At 43.8% G+C, this 13,991-nt stretch overlaps 2 protein-coding genes across 3 annotated transcripts in view; both read right to left on the reverse strand.

Annotated features, from left to right (window-relative positions):
* Positions 1–4,545, reverse strand: part of Jing (AE binding protein 2 jing) — a 71,978-nt gene extending 67,433 nt beyond the window's left edge. The window contains exon 1 of the mRNA XM_070671319.1: positions 3,301–4,545. Within this exon, the coding sequence (XP_070527420.1) occupies positions 3,301–4,379 (1,079 nt within the window). The 5' untranslated portion in view covers positions 4,380–4,545. The remainder of the gene's footprint in view (positions 1–3,300) is intronic.
* An 892-nt stretch (positions 4,546–5,437) lies between these two features.
* LOC139111346 (bestrophin-4) lies at positions 5,438–13,388 on the reverse strand. 2 transcript variants are annotated; one of them, XM_070671595.1, is made up of 10 exons: positions 13,049–13,388; positions 10,657–10,998; positions 9,803–10,127; positions 9,310–9,639; positions 8,974–9,195; positions 7,926–8,221; positions 7,801–7,833; positions 7,363–7,583; positions 7,026–7,281; positions 5,438–6,885 (listed from the first exon to the last, which is right to left on the reverse strand). In XM_070671595.1, the coding sequence occupies exons 2-10, from the start codon at positions 10,725–10,727 to the stop codon at positions 6,570–6,572; spliced, it is 2,070 nt and encodes a 689-aa protein (XP_070527696.1). In that variant the 5' UTR covers positions 10,728–10,998; positions 13,049–13,388; the 3' UTR covers positions 5,438–6,569. The 2 variants fall into 2 exon arrangements, with proteins under 2 accessions (XP_070527696.1, XP_070527697.1); XM_070671596.1 differs by lacking the exon at positions 7,801–7,833 and having other exon boundaries at positions 13,049–13,383.
* Between the last annotated feature and the right edge of the window lie 603 nt (positions 13,389–13,991).

Raw genomic sequence — 13,991 nt, forward strand, 5'->3', positions numbered from 1 at the left:
TCGTAAAACGTTAATTGAATCACTCGAACGGCTACCTGGGTAAATTTTTTTGAAATAAAAATTCTCGTCCTTCTCAAAAATTCGTCTTTGACGGAATATAATTCTTTCTCCCGTCGGAAGCTTTATTTAATTTTAAAGCAATCGTAGAAGTTGTTTTTATTTTTTAAATTATTTTTCTTCTTCAAATCGTAGGCGTGATATTTAAATAAAAAAATATTCTCGGCCGCGGAAGTGTCTCGTAAAATACGATGCCGTTCTTGAAAATTAAGATTAAAACCTATTTCCGTCCTTCGGGAGAAATTGAAGATAAAACGACTTGCGGGAAGGTTACAAGCGGTATCTCATCATCGAGTTACGGCTACAGGTGAACTCGAGAGTGGCGAGCAATCGACGGCGCGTAAACGCGGCAGAGGAAACCGACCGACCCGACTCGACGCGGGGCTTGGATTCCTCTAAAAATAATACCCGTCGCGAGATGCGCGCCTAAACGAGAGAGAGAGAGAGAGAACGCGAGGCGCGGGCTTCGCCTGCCCGCCTAAACATTCGCGCCGAGTAAACGAACGAAGAAACGAACAAACGAGAAAACGTACATACGCTTACGGGGCCGGATAAAGAAACGAGGGGACGTGAACCTTTCGAACTTGCCGATAGTGCTCAGAAACGAATTTATTATGCGAATCAGTCTCCGAGAGGTCAGAGTGCCGAGATAGTCTGCTCTTTTAGGTTGCATTTTATTAAACTCCGCCGCATGCGAAATCAAACCGATGTATATTCAAGCGCTAGAATGGAAGTGGAAGAGGAGCAAACGTTGCGGAACGAGATGCAGTTAAGGTAAAGATTTATCGTAGAGTGTCGCTTCGCGCGCGAAGTATGTCGGTCTCTACAGTGTTAAATTGAAAATAGAAAGAGGAAAGCACGGTGAGGAGCGAAAGGGGGAGGGGAAACGAGAGGAGGGGCGAGGAGAGGACCCCGGGAGAAATCTGTATAGTGCAAGGGGAAAAAAAAAAAAAATTGTGAGTGAACAGAGTTTACTTTACGCGCCGTAGGAATGCGAAACACGGACGAGTTGACTCGACCGTTATTTTAAATGCAAATACTATGTCGGGTGTTTTATCTGAATGAGTCCGGTTATCAATTCGCAAACTTGTGTATGTAAAGTAAGACGAAAACGTGCGACGATATCTCACGAGAAGAAAAAGAAAAAAAAAAATACTGTCTTAAACGCGCAGCTTCTCTCTCGCGATACGCCGCGGCCAGCTTTAAGCTGAGAACGCGAAACGGATACTCGTTCAGACTAAATAATAAAACGATATCAAAGGACACCAATTTCCAAGGACTCACGATTTCCGACGCGAAAAAGAACGTCGGTTCGATATTCGTTGCCGGGGAATTAAAATTAAAATCAAAAAATCTCTGCCACGACGAAGTAAAGAAGCGTTTAAAGTCGCCGAACATCTCCGCGTCTTTCCCCTAACATTTATTTCCGCTAACGTAGAATTAACTTTAATCTTGATCCAAGTTACTTTCAACCCATTTCCAATTCTCAAAACTAAGAGCAGATAAAAAGCAAGTTAAACCAAGATTAAAAGCCGTCTGCATTAGCGGAGAAATAAACGTAAAGTTCCTTCTCATTCAAAAGAGAGTTTTTCTTTCTAATATTTAACGTTAAAAAAAAAAATAAAAAAACAAAAGACAAAAGAACGCCACGACGAACGGATAAAGAAATAGGGAGGCCAAAGTTACGACTTTGAAATATATTCCGCGTCGATTTACATCGCGCGTATAGCGGAACGTTTCGCGCGGAGTCGGAGGTCGCGAAAGAAATGTGTCGAGCTCGTCGTCGGGAGGATTTTCCACGGAAACGGATACGCGGAAGCTGGAGTCGCGGCCGGAAGACGGCTACCGTTCGGTTGTTTCGTATCGAGGGGCAATAACGCGGTTACCTGAGGAGTGAATCAGGACTTTCTACGTAGACCCGACGGCCGGGAGGTTTAGTATACCACGACGAAGCACCGTTAGGACACTAAACTTTTATTACGACCCGTTTTCCCTCGCGCCAGCAGGCGAGGATATCGGCGTCACCTTACTCGTGAAAGATTTTGCTATTGTAGCCGGTCCGCTTACGAACTTCTTAAGAATTAACGTCAAATGGAATCGAGTGGGACGAACAAACGAAAGCTTTTAATACGCTGTATTACCGCGACGCTAATTCCGAGGGCGAACTATTTATTTTTCGATCCGCGAGTGTCCCATGGAATTCCACGCGAACGGGCGCATCCAGGCACCGTCGACGAGAATTGCGCCTACGCTCGTGATATCCCCCGATTATATCACAACGTCCGTAAGAACGTCGTAAGTAAGCCTCGCGTTATTCGATCGCAGGCCTCAGTGTTGCAAAGGCGCGCTATTGTTTATAGTTGGCAGCGCGTTAATCAGCGAGCAGCCGAAAACAGTGGGCGACGCGCTCGATATACGCACGCGATGCACCAAAATAAACGGTCGCTCGGCCGACGGAAGCGTCGAAGAAAAGGTGGAAGGAGAGAAGCGAGAGCGACGAAGAAAGAGAGAAAGAGAGAGACGGGAGACGGTAGGCATCTACGTACCTATAAACACGCACGAAGCGCACGTACGCACGCACACGCGGTAAAGGGAAGAGGGAGAGAGACGCAGATCGAGCAGGCCAGCAGCAGACACGGCCGTCGGTCGCGTAACCGCGGTACAACGACCCCCGTCGAGACCCTCCTGCGCCCGTCGAACTCCGGCTTCGCGCCAATTGCGACGCTCTCCTCGGGGCGAAAAATCTCACTCGCGGCGCGGACGACGAAATCGAGGTAGCGCGAAGAAAAACTTGCATCGGGAACGTCACGTAAGAGAGAAGAGTATCGAGGAAAAAAAAAAAAAAAAAAAAGAAAAAAACCCTTTGCTCTGTTCGCGGAACGCGGTCTACGTGCGGCTACCGCGATCGTCCAGCGCGGGCGCTTTGTTTATATACAAATCTCGGATCCGATATCGCTGGGCCCTATTTTTTTCTCTCCCCGTCGAGAGATGGAATTCGTCGCGCGGTACGGTATGGAAATTGCGCCGCCTCGCGTACGGAGGTTTCGGGCAAGAGATGCATTATTCATTCGCGCCGATCAGCGACTCGAAATCGCGGATTTCGTCCGGCCCCGATTCCGTGAGGAATCTATTAGACCTACTGTGCCCTCCCAGGAAATCGCGCCTCTCCGTCCCTCTCGCGGCGTCCCGTCTCTCTCCGTCGCTCCCGCCGCCTCGCTTCTTCCCGTTGTCTCGCTCACTCACCTGTCAGAGCTCTCGGAACTGTCGTATCGATCCGCGCACCGCTTCTTGCCGCAGGGCTCGACGAGAGTGCTCTCGGCCGTCCTAACCTGTCCCTTGAACGGGCTGCCCTGGTGCCTGGCGACGGCGACGGCGACGCCGCTGTCCATCTTCGCGGACGTGGCCGCGTCCTCCTCGGTCACTCGCTCCTCTTCCTCCCGCGTCGCGGCGCTCGACCGACGCCTGCCGTCGTGATCCCCGCGGTCGTTCACTTCCGGTGCACTGTCCGCGCTCGGCGCCGAACGTCGCGGCGACGTGCTCTCGGCCGCCCCCCTATCGTCGGCGATCTCCACCCCGACTCGCGTCCCCGCGTTATTATTACCACCGGTCATCATTTCCGCGACACCACCAGCACCACTTTTATTACTATTAATACTATTACTACTGTCACCACTACTATCACCGTCGCAGTCACTGTCGACGTCGTGGTCCTCCACGACGCTCCGGACTACCTCGATCCTAACATCGTCGCGATACAGGCCGGGACTGGTACTGCCATTACCGTCGATTTCGGCGCCGACGCCGCCGTAGGTCGCTTCGAGACCGATGCCGTCGCCGCGCTCTTCCTCCTCGTCGTCGTCGTCGTCGTCGCTCGCCGCTGGCCCGGCCGCGTCGACCGACGACGGTGAGTCGTCCCCGACGCGATCGTCGCCCTGGTCCGTGGGATGTTGCCGAGGCGAGCCGAAGTGGCGTTGATAATGACGAGGCGACGTGTAACGATGGCAAGATTGACGCGGATAAGGATGTTGATGAAGTCGGCGTTGCACCGCACGGCGCTCGTGCTGGTGCGAACGATGGTGACCGTCCGTTTCGTAGCGCGAAGACGCGACGGACGTCGTGGCGTCCTCGTGCCCGCCGACGCGCTTCGCCGAGGCTGAGGTGGCGTCCTGACCCGACGAGAGGCACGGCCCCGGTGTCACGAACGGCGCGGTGGCGTCCGCGCGTTTATGCCGCTCCCTTGTCACGCGAGAATCACCGTCCCCCAGTCCCGTCGCCACTGCCGCGGTCGCGTCCTCCGCCGCGGACGGGCCGTCGTCTGCCATCTTGTAAACGAACGCGCGCTCTACTGTGATCGTGTCGTGTCGGTGTCGTGTCCGGCAGTGGCCCCTATGGCACACACGAGCAGCACCCGAGCCGCGCGCTGCTCCTCCGCTGCACTATCCGCCAGCGCACACACTCAAGTCCACCCGTTCGTTTCAGCTCGGCTCGGCTCACGGCCGCCGCGAGCCCCTCTCGTACTCCACTCGTATTCCCTTCCCACTTCGCGTGTAACGATACGCCGTCCACGGCGCTCGCTTCGCTCGCGGTACCGGCGATCTTCCTTCCTGTTCGTCCCACGTGACCTCGGACGCTACCCAAGCGCCATTCGTCTTCGCTCGAGTCTCGTCGAGATTCGAGGCAATGTTCAGGGCATTTAGAGCTTCCGCGTAGCGTTCCTTACACCGTCGGACCGGTCAAGCTGCACATTTCGTTACATCGTGGGTAGAGCGCTTGAAACTTTGATAATTAAGAACCGATGTCTTCGCTTCTGAACATGCTTATCTTTGAGATAAATTATACGTCGATCGTTGTTTCTACTTAAAGTTGAACGAAGAAGAATGGATATTTTATCTGAAGGATAGTTGTCGAGAGGTACGAAGAAATCGGGAATTATTTTTACAATTAATTTACCTTTCTATTTAATTTGTATTAGATATCTTTCGTGCCCAAGATATTTACTAATTAAATGTATTTTTCTTTTCAGGAAAAGACGTGATGTTCATCCAACTCGATCGTCGCTTGAGCGGTTAACGGACAGTTAGAGACATCTCTTGGCGCCGCTGCGGAACACGTCGTTGCGTCATTTGAATTTCTTCTTCCTAATTAAACACAAGGTAACGCAATTTTCGTAATTAATTCGATATTCCGGTCAAACTTAACCCTCATTATCATGCTTCGGGATTTATTTCTGGCACTCGAATACCTTTGCCGCTTCGAACAAGTATCGAGATCGATTATCATATTATTTAAAACAAAAGAAAAAAATTTATAACAAGCACCGGAAGCGGTTCTTCAACGCCTTTATTCCGTTTTAGACTTTCGTTAAAATAAAAAACAGTCCTCTTATTGAAAATATTTTATTTTAATAATACTGAGAAACAAACTGATCATATAACACCGTGACAAATCGTGTCGCACGTTGTGTGAAATGCTGAGTTCCGTACGTATAATTGCGGAATGTCATTCGAAAGTGACCAGCGATAATTTAGTTGTTCAATAAATACCATAAAGCAGATATAGCGTTTGCTGCAACGACGGCGATCAGCGTACGTAATTCTTCCCTTTTGCAATCTCCACTTCTCGGCCGCCGAGAACGAGGGAGGTGGTGGTGGGGAGAGCAGCGCGCGTTCCCCCTCAGTCTTCGACTGCTGGTGCTCCGCGACACATCTACGCGCGCGCGCTTCGTGTGAGATTCAACGCACACCACGCCAAGATCACGTACGCTAGCCGTCGTCGCCGAGGCAAATGCCATATCTGCCAGTTCAGGGTATGTACAATAAGATCATATGTTACAATAAAATAAAATGCAAAAGTTGAAGCCACGTGAAAAGAAAATACGTAATATTTTTAAGTACACATTTCACAAAATAAATGTAAAATAAATTTTCAATTAATCGATTTTGAAATGTGAAGCTTTTTCAAATCGTTTACGTTGTATGCGTATATAATGTGAAAGAAGTTTAAACAAACGTTTTCAATTGAGAGTTTAGATATCGTCGATATTTCCTTTTGCAGTTTATCTTTGTCTTGTGAAAAAAAGTTTGTGAAAGCATGTCTTGTGCACAGTTATTAAAGTCGAAGTTTGACGTTTCTTAGAAGTAACCTAAAGCTTTTTAATAAATAAAATGAAACATCAAAATGTTTCCAGCTAGGCTTTCGCAAAAAATACTTTCGCACGACGGTACTGCTGCGTTGTTCGTACTCGTGTAAAAAATATTATCATCAATTCTTTATAAACATTTTCGTTGTTAAAGAGAATTTTATTGTAATACTAAACGGATCATTAAAATACTAAAAATTTGCTGCTAACTACAATAAATCTGCTTTGCAATCGATTCATAACGCATGCGAACAATATGATTCGCATGTAATATAAAATCTAGTAATAAAGTCGCACCGTTTTCTTTTGTCAATTATCATTAGGACTTAATTAGACAAATTAACGTTAATATGCAGAATCAACGTATTTTTTTCTAAATCTTATCGCCTTCGTAGAGTCTGTTTCTCAAGCATAATCGCGACGCATCCGCTAATTCCGTCAAAAGTAGAGTTTCTGAATCGGGAGGGCTCCTCGATTCGTTTCCATTTAGACAGGCGCTGCTTCGTGCCAGCCTACGATTACGCCTTTGTTCTTTTCTCTCGATTTTCAATTTCGTGAATTCGTTATCACCGTTATCGCTAGAACACGAGGAACTCGCGGTACTTGGCAGGTCGTCGTTAATTATGCTACCGGAATAACTCGCCGGTTCGAAAATACCGCTCGTTCTCGATTGTACCGATTCCTGTTTCCTGAAATTAAATTCGAAAATGAACATTCTTTATTGTAACACAAATATAATTCAATTTTGCAATTTCTCTTCAAAATGTAATCACGTTTAGAAGACTCGGTAAGAGTTAATTAATTTTAGATTCGTCGTTAAATTACCAACCTTAATATATTTTGCCTTTCACGGGCGGATTCCGTGCTGCTGACTAAAGCACCTCCGCGCGCGGGTGCACTTTTAGAAAATGTCTCACGCTTGTACTTTGTACCCGGAACATCGACGGGATCGCTCGGCGGTGGTGGGCCTTGTGAAAATATACTTTGTACGTGAGGCCTGCTTTCGTTCGACTGTCTCAACGACGTCAATGTCATTTGCTCGTCCACTTCCTCGATGACGCCTATTCTCATAGAACTCCCCGCGGCTGTAACATTGTTATCATTATCATTGAGTTCGACTTAAACCTACTTAATTTTATCACGATCATTATCTTTAAACGACGTACCGGGTTGTTTCGTTTGCAACGAAGCCGTCGATCCCATGCTTGCCATCTTTGGACCAGTTTTAGGCGCACTCGTAGCGTTTCCGTCAGTCCTATCATCTTTGCTAAATAAGCGTTTAAGTACACTAGTAACACTGCTCACTCTTGTAAGCGACTCACCCAAATTGCTGGGAGTGGAACCACCGCTAAGATTACGTTCGCGATTACTCACTCTGCTGGCACTCCTAATTAAAAAATAAACAGGATTTAGAATCATAAAACTAACCCATTGCTTTTACATTAACACTATTGTATTATGAATTATATTATAAATTGACATTCAATATTACTTTTTTTTTTTTAAGTATAATCTCGTTATTAAAAATTTGTATTTTAAAACACTTTATTAATATACAAATCTCATTTGTTTTATTCCTTTTATTGCAAGATACAAATAGCTACCTTATTAATTTCTCTCTGCTGTCTGTATTGCTTCTGAATGTGCAGTAAAAAGATTACACGTGAATAACTTTACTTTATTGAAAAATTTCAATTAAAAAGTGTCCAGTAGATTGAATAATACCTACCGAGATAGTTTTCCACTCGCGATAAAATGTATTCCTGATACGGCGTCATCAGCGATATCAGTACGGAATTTTTGATCATCCGGTGCCATGTCGTCGATTTTGACCGACGATGGTTGCAGTTCTAGTTGTGCGGCTGATAATTGTATACCAGCTGTTGAGGGTTGCGGGGGTTCTTCCCGATAGGGTTGCGATGCGGCGGTATACGGGAGTTCCGTAGGGAATACTTCGTCCCAATACTGATCGCGTATGAGCTCAGGATGTTCATGATGCATCTCGTCGACGATTAAGTAACTTACCTTGAAAGAAAAAAGAGCAGCATTATTCCTATCCTATCTGTAAAAAATTCATGTGACGCCTGAATTAATTGATTCTATTGTTGTCGTTTATTAAATTATAATTTAATAAACGGCATATAAATAAATAAACGGCAATAAATAAATGTATATATTTTTTTTCGTTACAGATCGACGCGGCTGCATCCACTGCTGTTCAACAAAAGTGTCGTCACCGCCGATTTTAAAAATCATACGAACCGCAGCCGGTTCGTCGGTCGATCCGGGAGTTCCGTACAGTTTTCGGACGTCTTTGTTCTACACGCGAGTGCCGGACAGAACAGGAACGCGCGAAAGTGATCGATAATATTCGCGATAGTAAAATCACGGTCGGAGTGTTCGCGAGTTACTTGTGCGCGGAAGGATGACTCGACACGTACCCATCTGAGAGGAGGAGCAGGCCTCGGATAGGCATCATACATCGGCGGAGCAACTTTTAAGTAAGTATAAATTAAAAAAAAAAATATTTTTTTTTTAATTAATCTCATTAATTAACTGATATGTCTACATTAATGTTTTATTTTATGTTACAGTCACCAGCAGAAATCTACTACTCCGCTGAAGCTCATGCAGATTGGTAAGTCGCACAATTATTTTTTTTATTTGTAGTTTGTGATTAGGGTCCCTTAAAAAAACGCGCGTAGCGAGCGCATAGTTTCCTCCAGCATTATTAAATTTTAAGAGAAGAAAAAGAAAGATGAGAAAGTATATCTTACTTGCAAATTTCGATCAATTAACCAGTTTACTTCGAAATCGTCGTCGTCCTCACCGAACGGATTGATTAATGTTTCGGCTACTTTCAACCAGCCCATATAAAAAAAGAATTGCAGTGTCGCGAATACCGGAAAGTATAGATCAATGGTTGAGTTAGAATTTTGAACCCATTGGCGACCCATTACGGTAGTCAAGAAATACGTATATACAGCTAATGTTACGACCTAAAATAAAAGTAGAATTAATATACATATATTTTAAATATTCTGAATATTTTACAGAAGAACATAATTTAGATTACAAAAAAATTAATATTTCTATCACATTTAAATATCTACCTGCGTGTATACTAATGGAACGCTGATGGTATCGTAGTGGGATATACTGCCGCACATTCCTCGAAACTTATTAAGTTCGTCGATAAGAGTTTTCACTGCAAAGTCATCTCGTATTCGATCTTCCTTTCGGGCGCGAGTCACGATGCTGGAAGCCCAAACTATTGGCAGCCAATGTTTACTCGGTTTCGGAAATTTCGCATTTAGGCTTTCGAATATCGTTACCTCGTTCTCTAGTAACAAACCGCTCTCTACAAAATGTTCCAGGGTGGGAAATCTCTTTTTTACACGCGGCGCAACGTTTGTCAGAACCATAGTCAAACAAACGCACACGTACCTAAAAAAAAAATAGAAGCATTTATAATTTATTCATTAAAAGAACAAAAGTATCTTACGTATAATGTGCCTTATAAAATCTTATATCTTAAATTAGATGCTCGGTGCATATAACGGTTGTAGCTTTTACGTTATTAGATATAACTTTATATTGTACGAGGTACCTAACTATCGTCCGGCGCATTAGACGGCCGCGTTCGTCGTTTCCGTGTATAGTAGCCGATACGAAGACCGCGATAGAATCGGGCCATGGTATCGCCATGTATTGACTCCACCACCTGGTCATAACGATACTGACATAGAAACCCAGGACGAATGACAACGGTATCAGGTCGCTGTAGTCGTTGCAGTATGCCACCACAGACTCGAATATCCGCTTTTGACTTTCGTTTAGCAGCAATCGGTAGATACCAGATAGGATATAATAGATGGAAAGGAATACCGTCAGATCGAGCCATACCAGTTTGTAAATGCTCGCCCGCCACCTGAAACAAATCACGCGGCTCGTAAATCAGGAACATATGCGTGCAGAAACATCTGTTGAAAGTGATAATTGTACTGTCGAACCTTGGCAAAAGTCCTCGACAATGATAGCGCGCTGCAGAATCTGACAAAGTTTTTTATTAAAATCATAATGCAATAAAGCATGATAACGTTACCCGCACGCTGTTATCGAACCAAAAGTCAATAGTCCTGTTCCATATCTTAACTTGTTAGTACTTCTCTACTGGCGGTAGTATTATGTTTGAAGCACATCAGCTTTTGATGACGAAAAGTGTGCATTGTAAATGTAAACGCAATATTAGAAACGTGCGCCCGTTATTCTCAATTGGACGTATTCCAATGTATTTTGCAATACTATTCTCAGGAATGCAACGTGTTAATTAATATCATTGATATATACAGATTTATAGCTGCATTAATTTAACAATAATTAAAAACGAGCAAGAGTATTAATTATTCGTTCAATATAAACGTAAAAAGTCAGAGTAAAGAAAAGTAAAAAAATTTCACCTGATTAGCAATTTGAGGAAGCAACCGAGCCCTCTGCAGGTTGCTACCTCAGCGGTGTAGCTGACAGTCATCTCTCATCCGGCACGTCCCACGTGGTTACTTTTTCTTATTTAACACCAAGTGCTTGGCACTTCCGTCGCCTAGAATCTCGTGGCATCTCCCGCATGCGAGAGGTTTCGTCTTCTCGAAACGATCACCGGGCGCGACGATCAACGTTAAGTCTTCCTCGGTATCATCTCCGGGTCCGCTTCCTCGAAGGTAGCCAAGCTGACGAGTCACCGGTGAGAGATCACCAAGGTTTTCGTTCACGCAATCGAGCCGGCTCCGACGCGATTACGTAAGCTGTATCAACAGACACGGACAACCTCGTTAGCTCCAATATATGCACTTTTCGCATTTCGAGAGAAGATTATTGCAGTCAATAGGACTTATTGTTCAAAAAATCTATTTTCGCGCGACCTCGCTCTTTCTCGAGAAGACCCGCTAAATGTTCACTACGCGTAGTAATGCGACATAAATTTATTTTAGCAAACCTATTGTCAGGCTTAAATTTATTGCGTGCGGTTATCGTTGTTTACCGTACGTTATCAACGTCAAGCCTCGCGCATACATAAATTTATTAAGAACGTCTCCCGGTAACAGTTATAGTTTCTTTGGGGTGATGGTACTTAACTTTTATATGAAAATTTACCTCGGTTCTATAATTCAAACGTTTATGATGATCTATTTCTATATTTCAACTAAGATAACATAGAGAAATTGGAAAGAGATCTCTTTCAATTTTAGAATTGTAAAATAAAGTCCTTGTCCACTTCATCTTTGTTAAAATAATATTTTTAAGAGTTCAGAAGACTTCACTTTTATAACACCAATTATAAACTAGAATTTTTTTTATTTGACTATAAGAAGATTCCATGGAATCATTTTTTTAATTAGATTTCCTCTTCCGGCCGGGAACTAAAAGTTATTTTGTTGCAATCTGCTTTGTGATATTTATCATAGTCTGCTCAAGGAAAAATAAATATAAAGCTAACACAGAAATTTATTTGAGATTGAAAATTAAGAAATAAATAGTTTGAGTAGGATTAACTGAACAAGGGCATTAATAACGTGTATCAGACAATTTATCTGTAACTGTTGAGTTACTCCAATTTTCCTTATTAACTGTTAAATGTTTCCTCATGCAATACCTATCAACCGCAAGGCTTCTGTTTCTTCAAATTGCTTAAGAAATATGTGATAATCAGAAAAGAACAGACACTAGAAAAATTAAACATTTGCTTTTCAAAGTGGATGAATAATTTACAAGTTATTAATTTTTTTTCAATTATTAAAAAATTAAATACTGAGGTAAATTTAAAAAGAATTTCTTTTTACAAAAAATATTCACTTTTTAATAAGAGTTAAGACATAGTAGAACGCATATAGAGTTTGTTTCCATTCGCTATTCAACTGCATTGGTACTTTGCGGACTAGGAACGATCAATACAACGGTTTAGTAGACGTGTAGATATAAATACAGATTAATCAGCAGGAACGAAAAAAAAAAACGCAAGTGTGTCAGACACCCAAGCGATTCGATTCCGATCCGTCTTCGTCGCCCGGGGAATTTCCGCATTTCCGAGTCGTGTGATGCTTCGTCCTTGCCTCACATATCGTTATTGAGGGTACGTTACACCACAAGTGTTATGCCATGCCGTGCAATCGGCACCGCGTGGCGACCGTCGGTCTCGGCCGATTCTCGGAAGTATCACGAGTTTCTGGGTGACGTCATCGTAACATAACGAGTATCGAAGATATCGTAATCTCGGATTAGTAATTAGTGAATAAAATTTCACTCCGTACGCCTCCGTCAGCCAATGGTATCATGATCGTGCGTCGTTAAAAAGCGCGAGTCGCAAAGCAGGAAAAAAAAAAAAAAAAAAGAAGAAGTAATTGCAGTGTAATAATATTTACATTTATTTTTACATTTACGGAGTTTTTACATTACGGATTACATGTGATAGAGCAAAATTGCCTGCTAGATAATTACAGTTCCAAGTTTCACCAAGCGAGGTATCTTATCGTGCTCATTGAGTCGTTAAATGCTAAGGTCGTCTTTCTTAAATTTGCCTCGAGCACCGCAATGAAATAAAATTGTACGGAAAACGTTCCTTCTTTTTTTTTTTCTCACGGGAAACGAAACTGAAATAATGTCAACATCTACGGGCAAGTTTTGGGTAACTCGTAACCTTGAACCTCGCGCGTAAAGATCCCTATTGCACAGGCGCGATCAGAAAAATTCATTATTCCCAACTCGCCGAAATCAGCTGTCGCGTCTCGCGTTCCCAGAAAAAAAAAAAGAAAGAAAATAGGTACGATAATCCGGCCGCAAAAAGAGAAGTGAGCATACCGATGGGCACCTCGACGTAAATCAAAGTTAGCAACGAGTCACCGCAGCTTGCCTGCATCAGAATTTCAGGAAACAAAGAGAGAGGGATAAATTTTATCTTTGATCCAGCTCGCTGTCGAAACGTTCACGTTTATCTCCTCTCGCTGGTTTCCTCGCCGCGATCGATCGGTGCTCTCAAATTTAGCGTAAAACTCTCGCACAGAACGTAATCGCGACGGAAAAAAAATACACGGACGTTCACGATGCACTGGCGTCGTCACGCAACGATCGAACGTTTACCAGCCAGCGTCGGCCAACACTGAGCGAGGCACTGACTGTGCTCAGCTAAAAGCCGTAGGCAACATGCCATTTTGACGTCACGCGGTCCCTTCACTCTCTTCCTCGGCTCCATCCCCTCTGTGATCCCGTTTCCGCCTGAGTCAGTGGTGCTCACATGCCACCGTACCCACTTTGCTTTCGTAAGTTCCTCTTGCGTGCCAGTTCGCGCTCGCGAACGCTCGTTTCTCAATGCATGGAGATGCAACTTCGTTTACCGTTATCGATTATCCCCCTTACAATCATGCGAGCCTCATGGTAAAGTCAATCTCGCGAGTATCATGGCCACGCGGTTTCTGGAAATTCTTAACGTCTTACAATCTGCCTCTTAAATCTTTATATTCGATTATTGAGTCATTTTTCCTTCTTCTCTTTCATTTGCTTTTATTTAAAAAAAAGAAAAAAAAATACAGCTCTGTACGCATTAGGTCTATTAATGTGTACGCAGAGAAATTTTCTCGTTTGTTTTTACTAAGCTCGCTAAATTTACTGACGGATGAAATTGTACAGAGTATACATTATGGTTGTGTACATTAGTTATGCGATGACGGTTGATTAAATGTTTATACAGGGACGAGAGTGATGGATAAACTGACGATGGGTTGACGGAAATAAAATGCAAGGCGGG

This window comes from Cardiocondyla obscurior, linkage group LG23 (genome assembly GCF_019399895.1).
Source record: "Cardiocondyla obscurior isolate alpha-2009 linkage group LG23, Cobs3.1, whole genome shotgun sequence".
Classification (NCBI taxonomy): Eukaryota; Metazoa; Arthropoda; class Insecta; order Hymenoptera; family Formicidae; genus Cardiocondyla; species Cardiocondyla obscurior.

What these genes read in the sequence shown, in the direction of transcription:
- LOC139111346 (XM_070671595.1), bottom strand. Translation starts at nt 10,727, where the DNA reads ATGACTGTCAGCTACACCGCTGAGGTAGCAACCTGCAGAGGGCTCGGT. An exon ending in TTCCTCAAATTGCTAATCAG is followed by an intron (nt 10,128 to 10,656) that starts GTGAAATTTTTT and finishes GATTTGTTTCAG; the next exon opens with GTGGCGGGCGAGCATTTACA. An exon ending in GCGAGTGGAAAACTATCTCG is followed by an intron (nt 7,834 to 7,925) that starts GTAGGTATTATT and finishes CTGCACATTCAG; the next exon opens with AAGCAATACAGACAGCAGAG.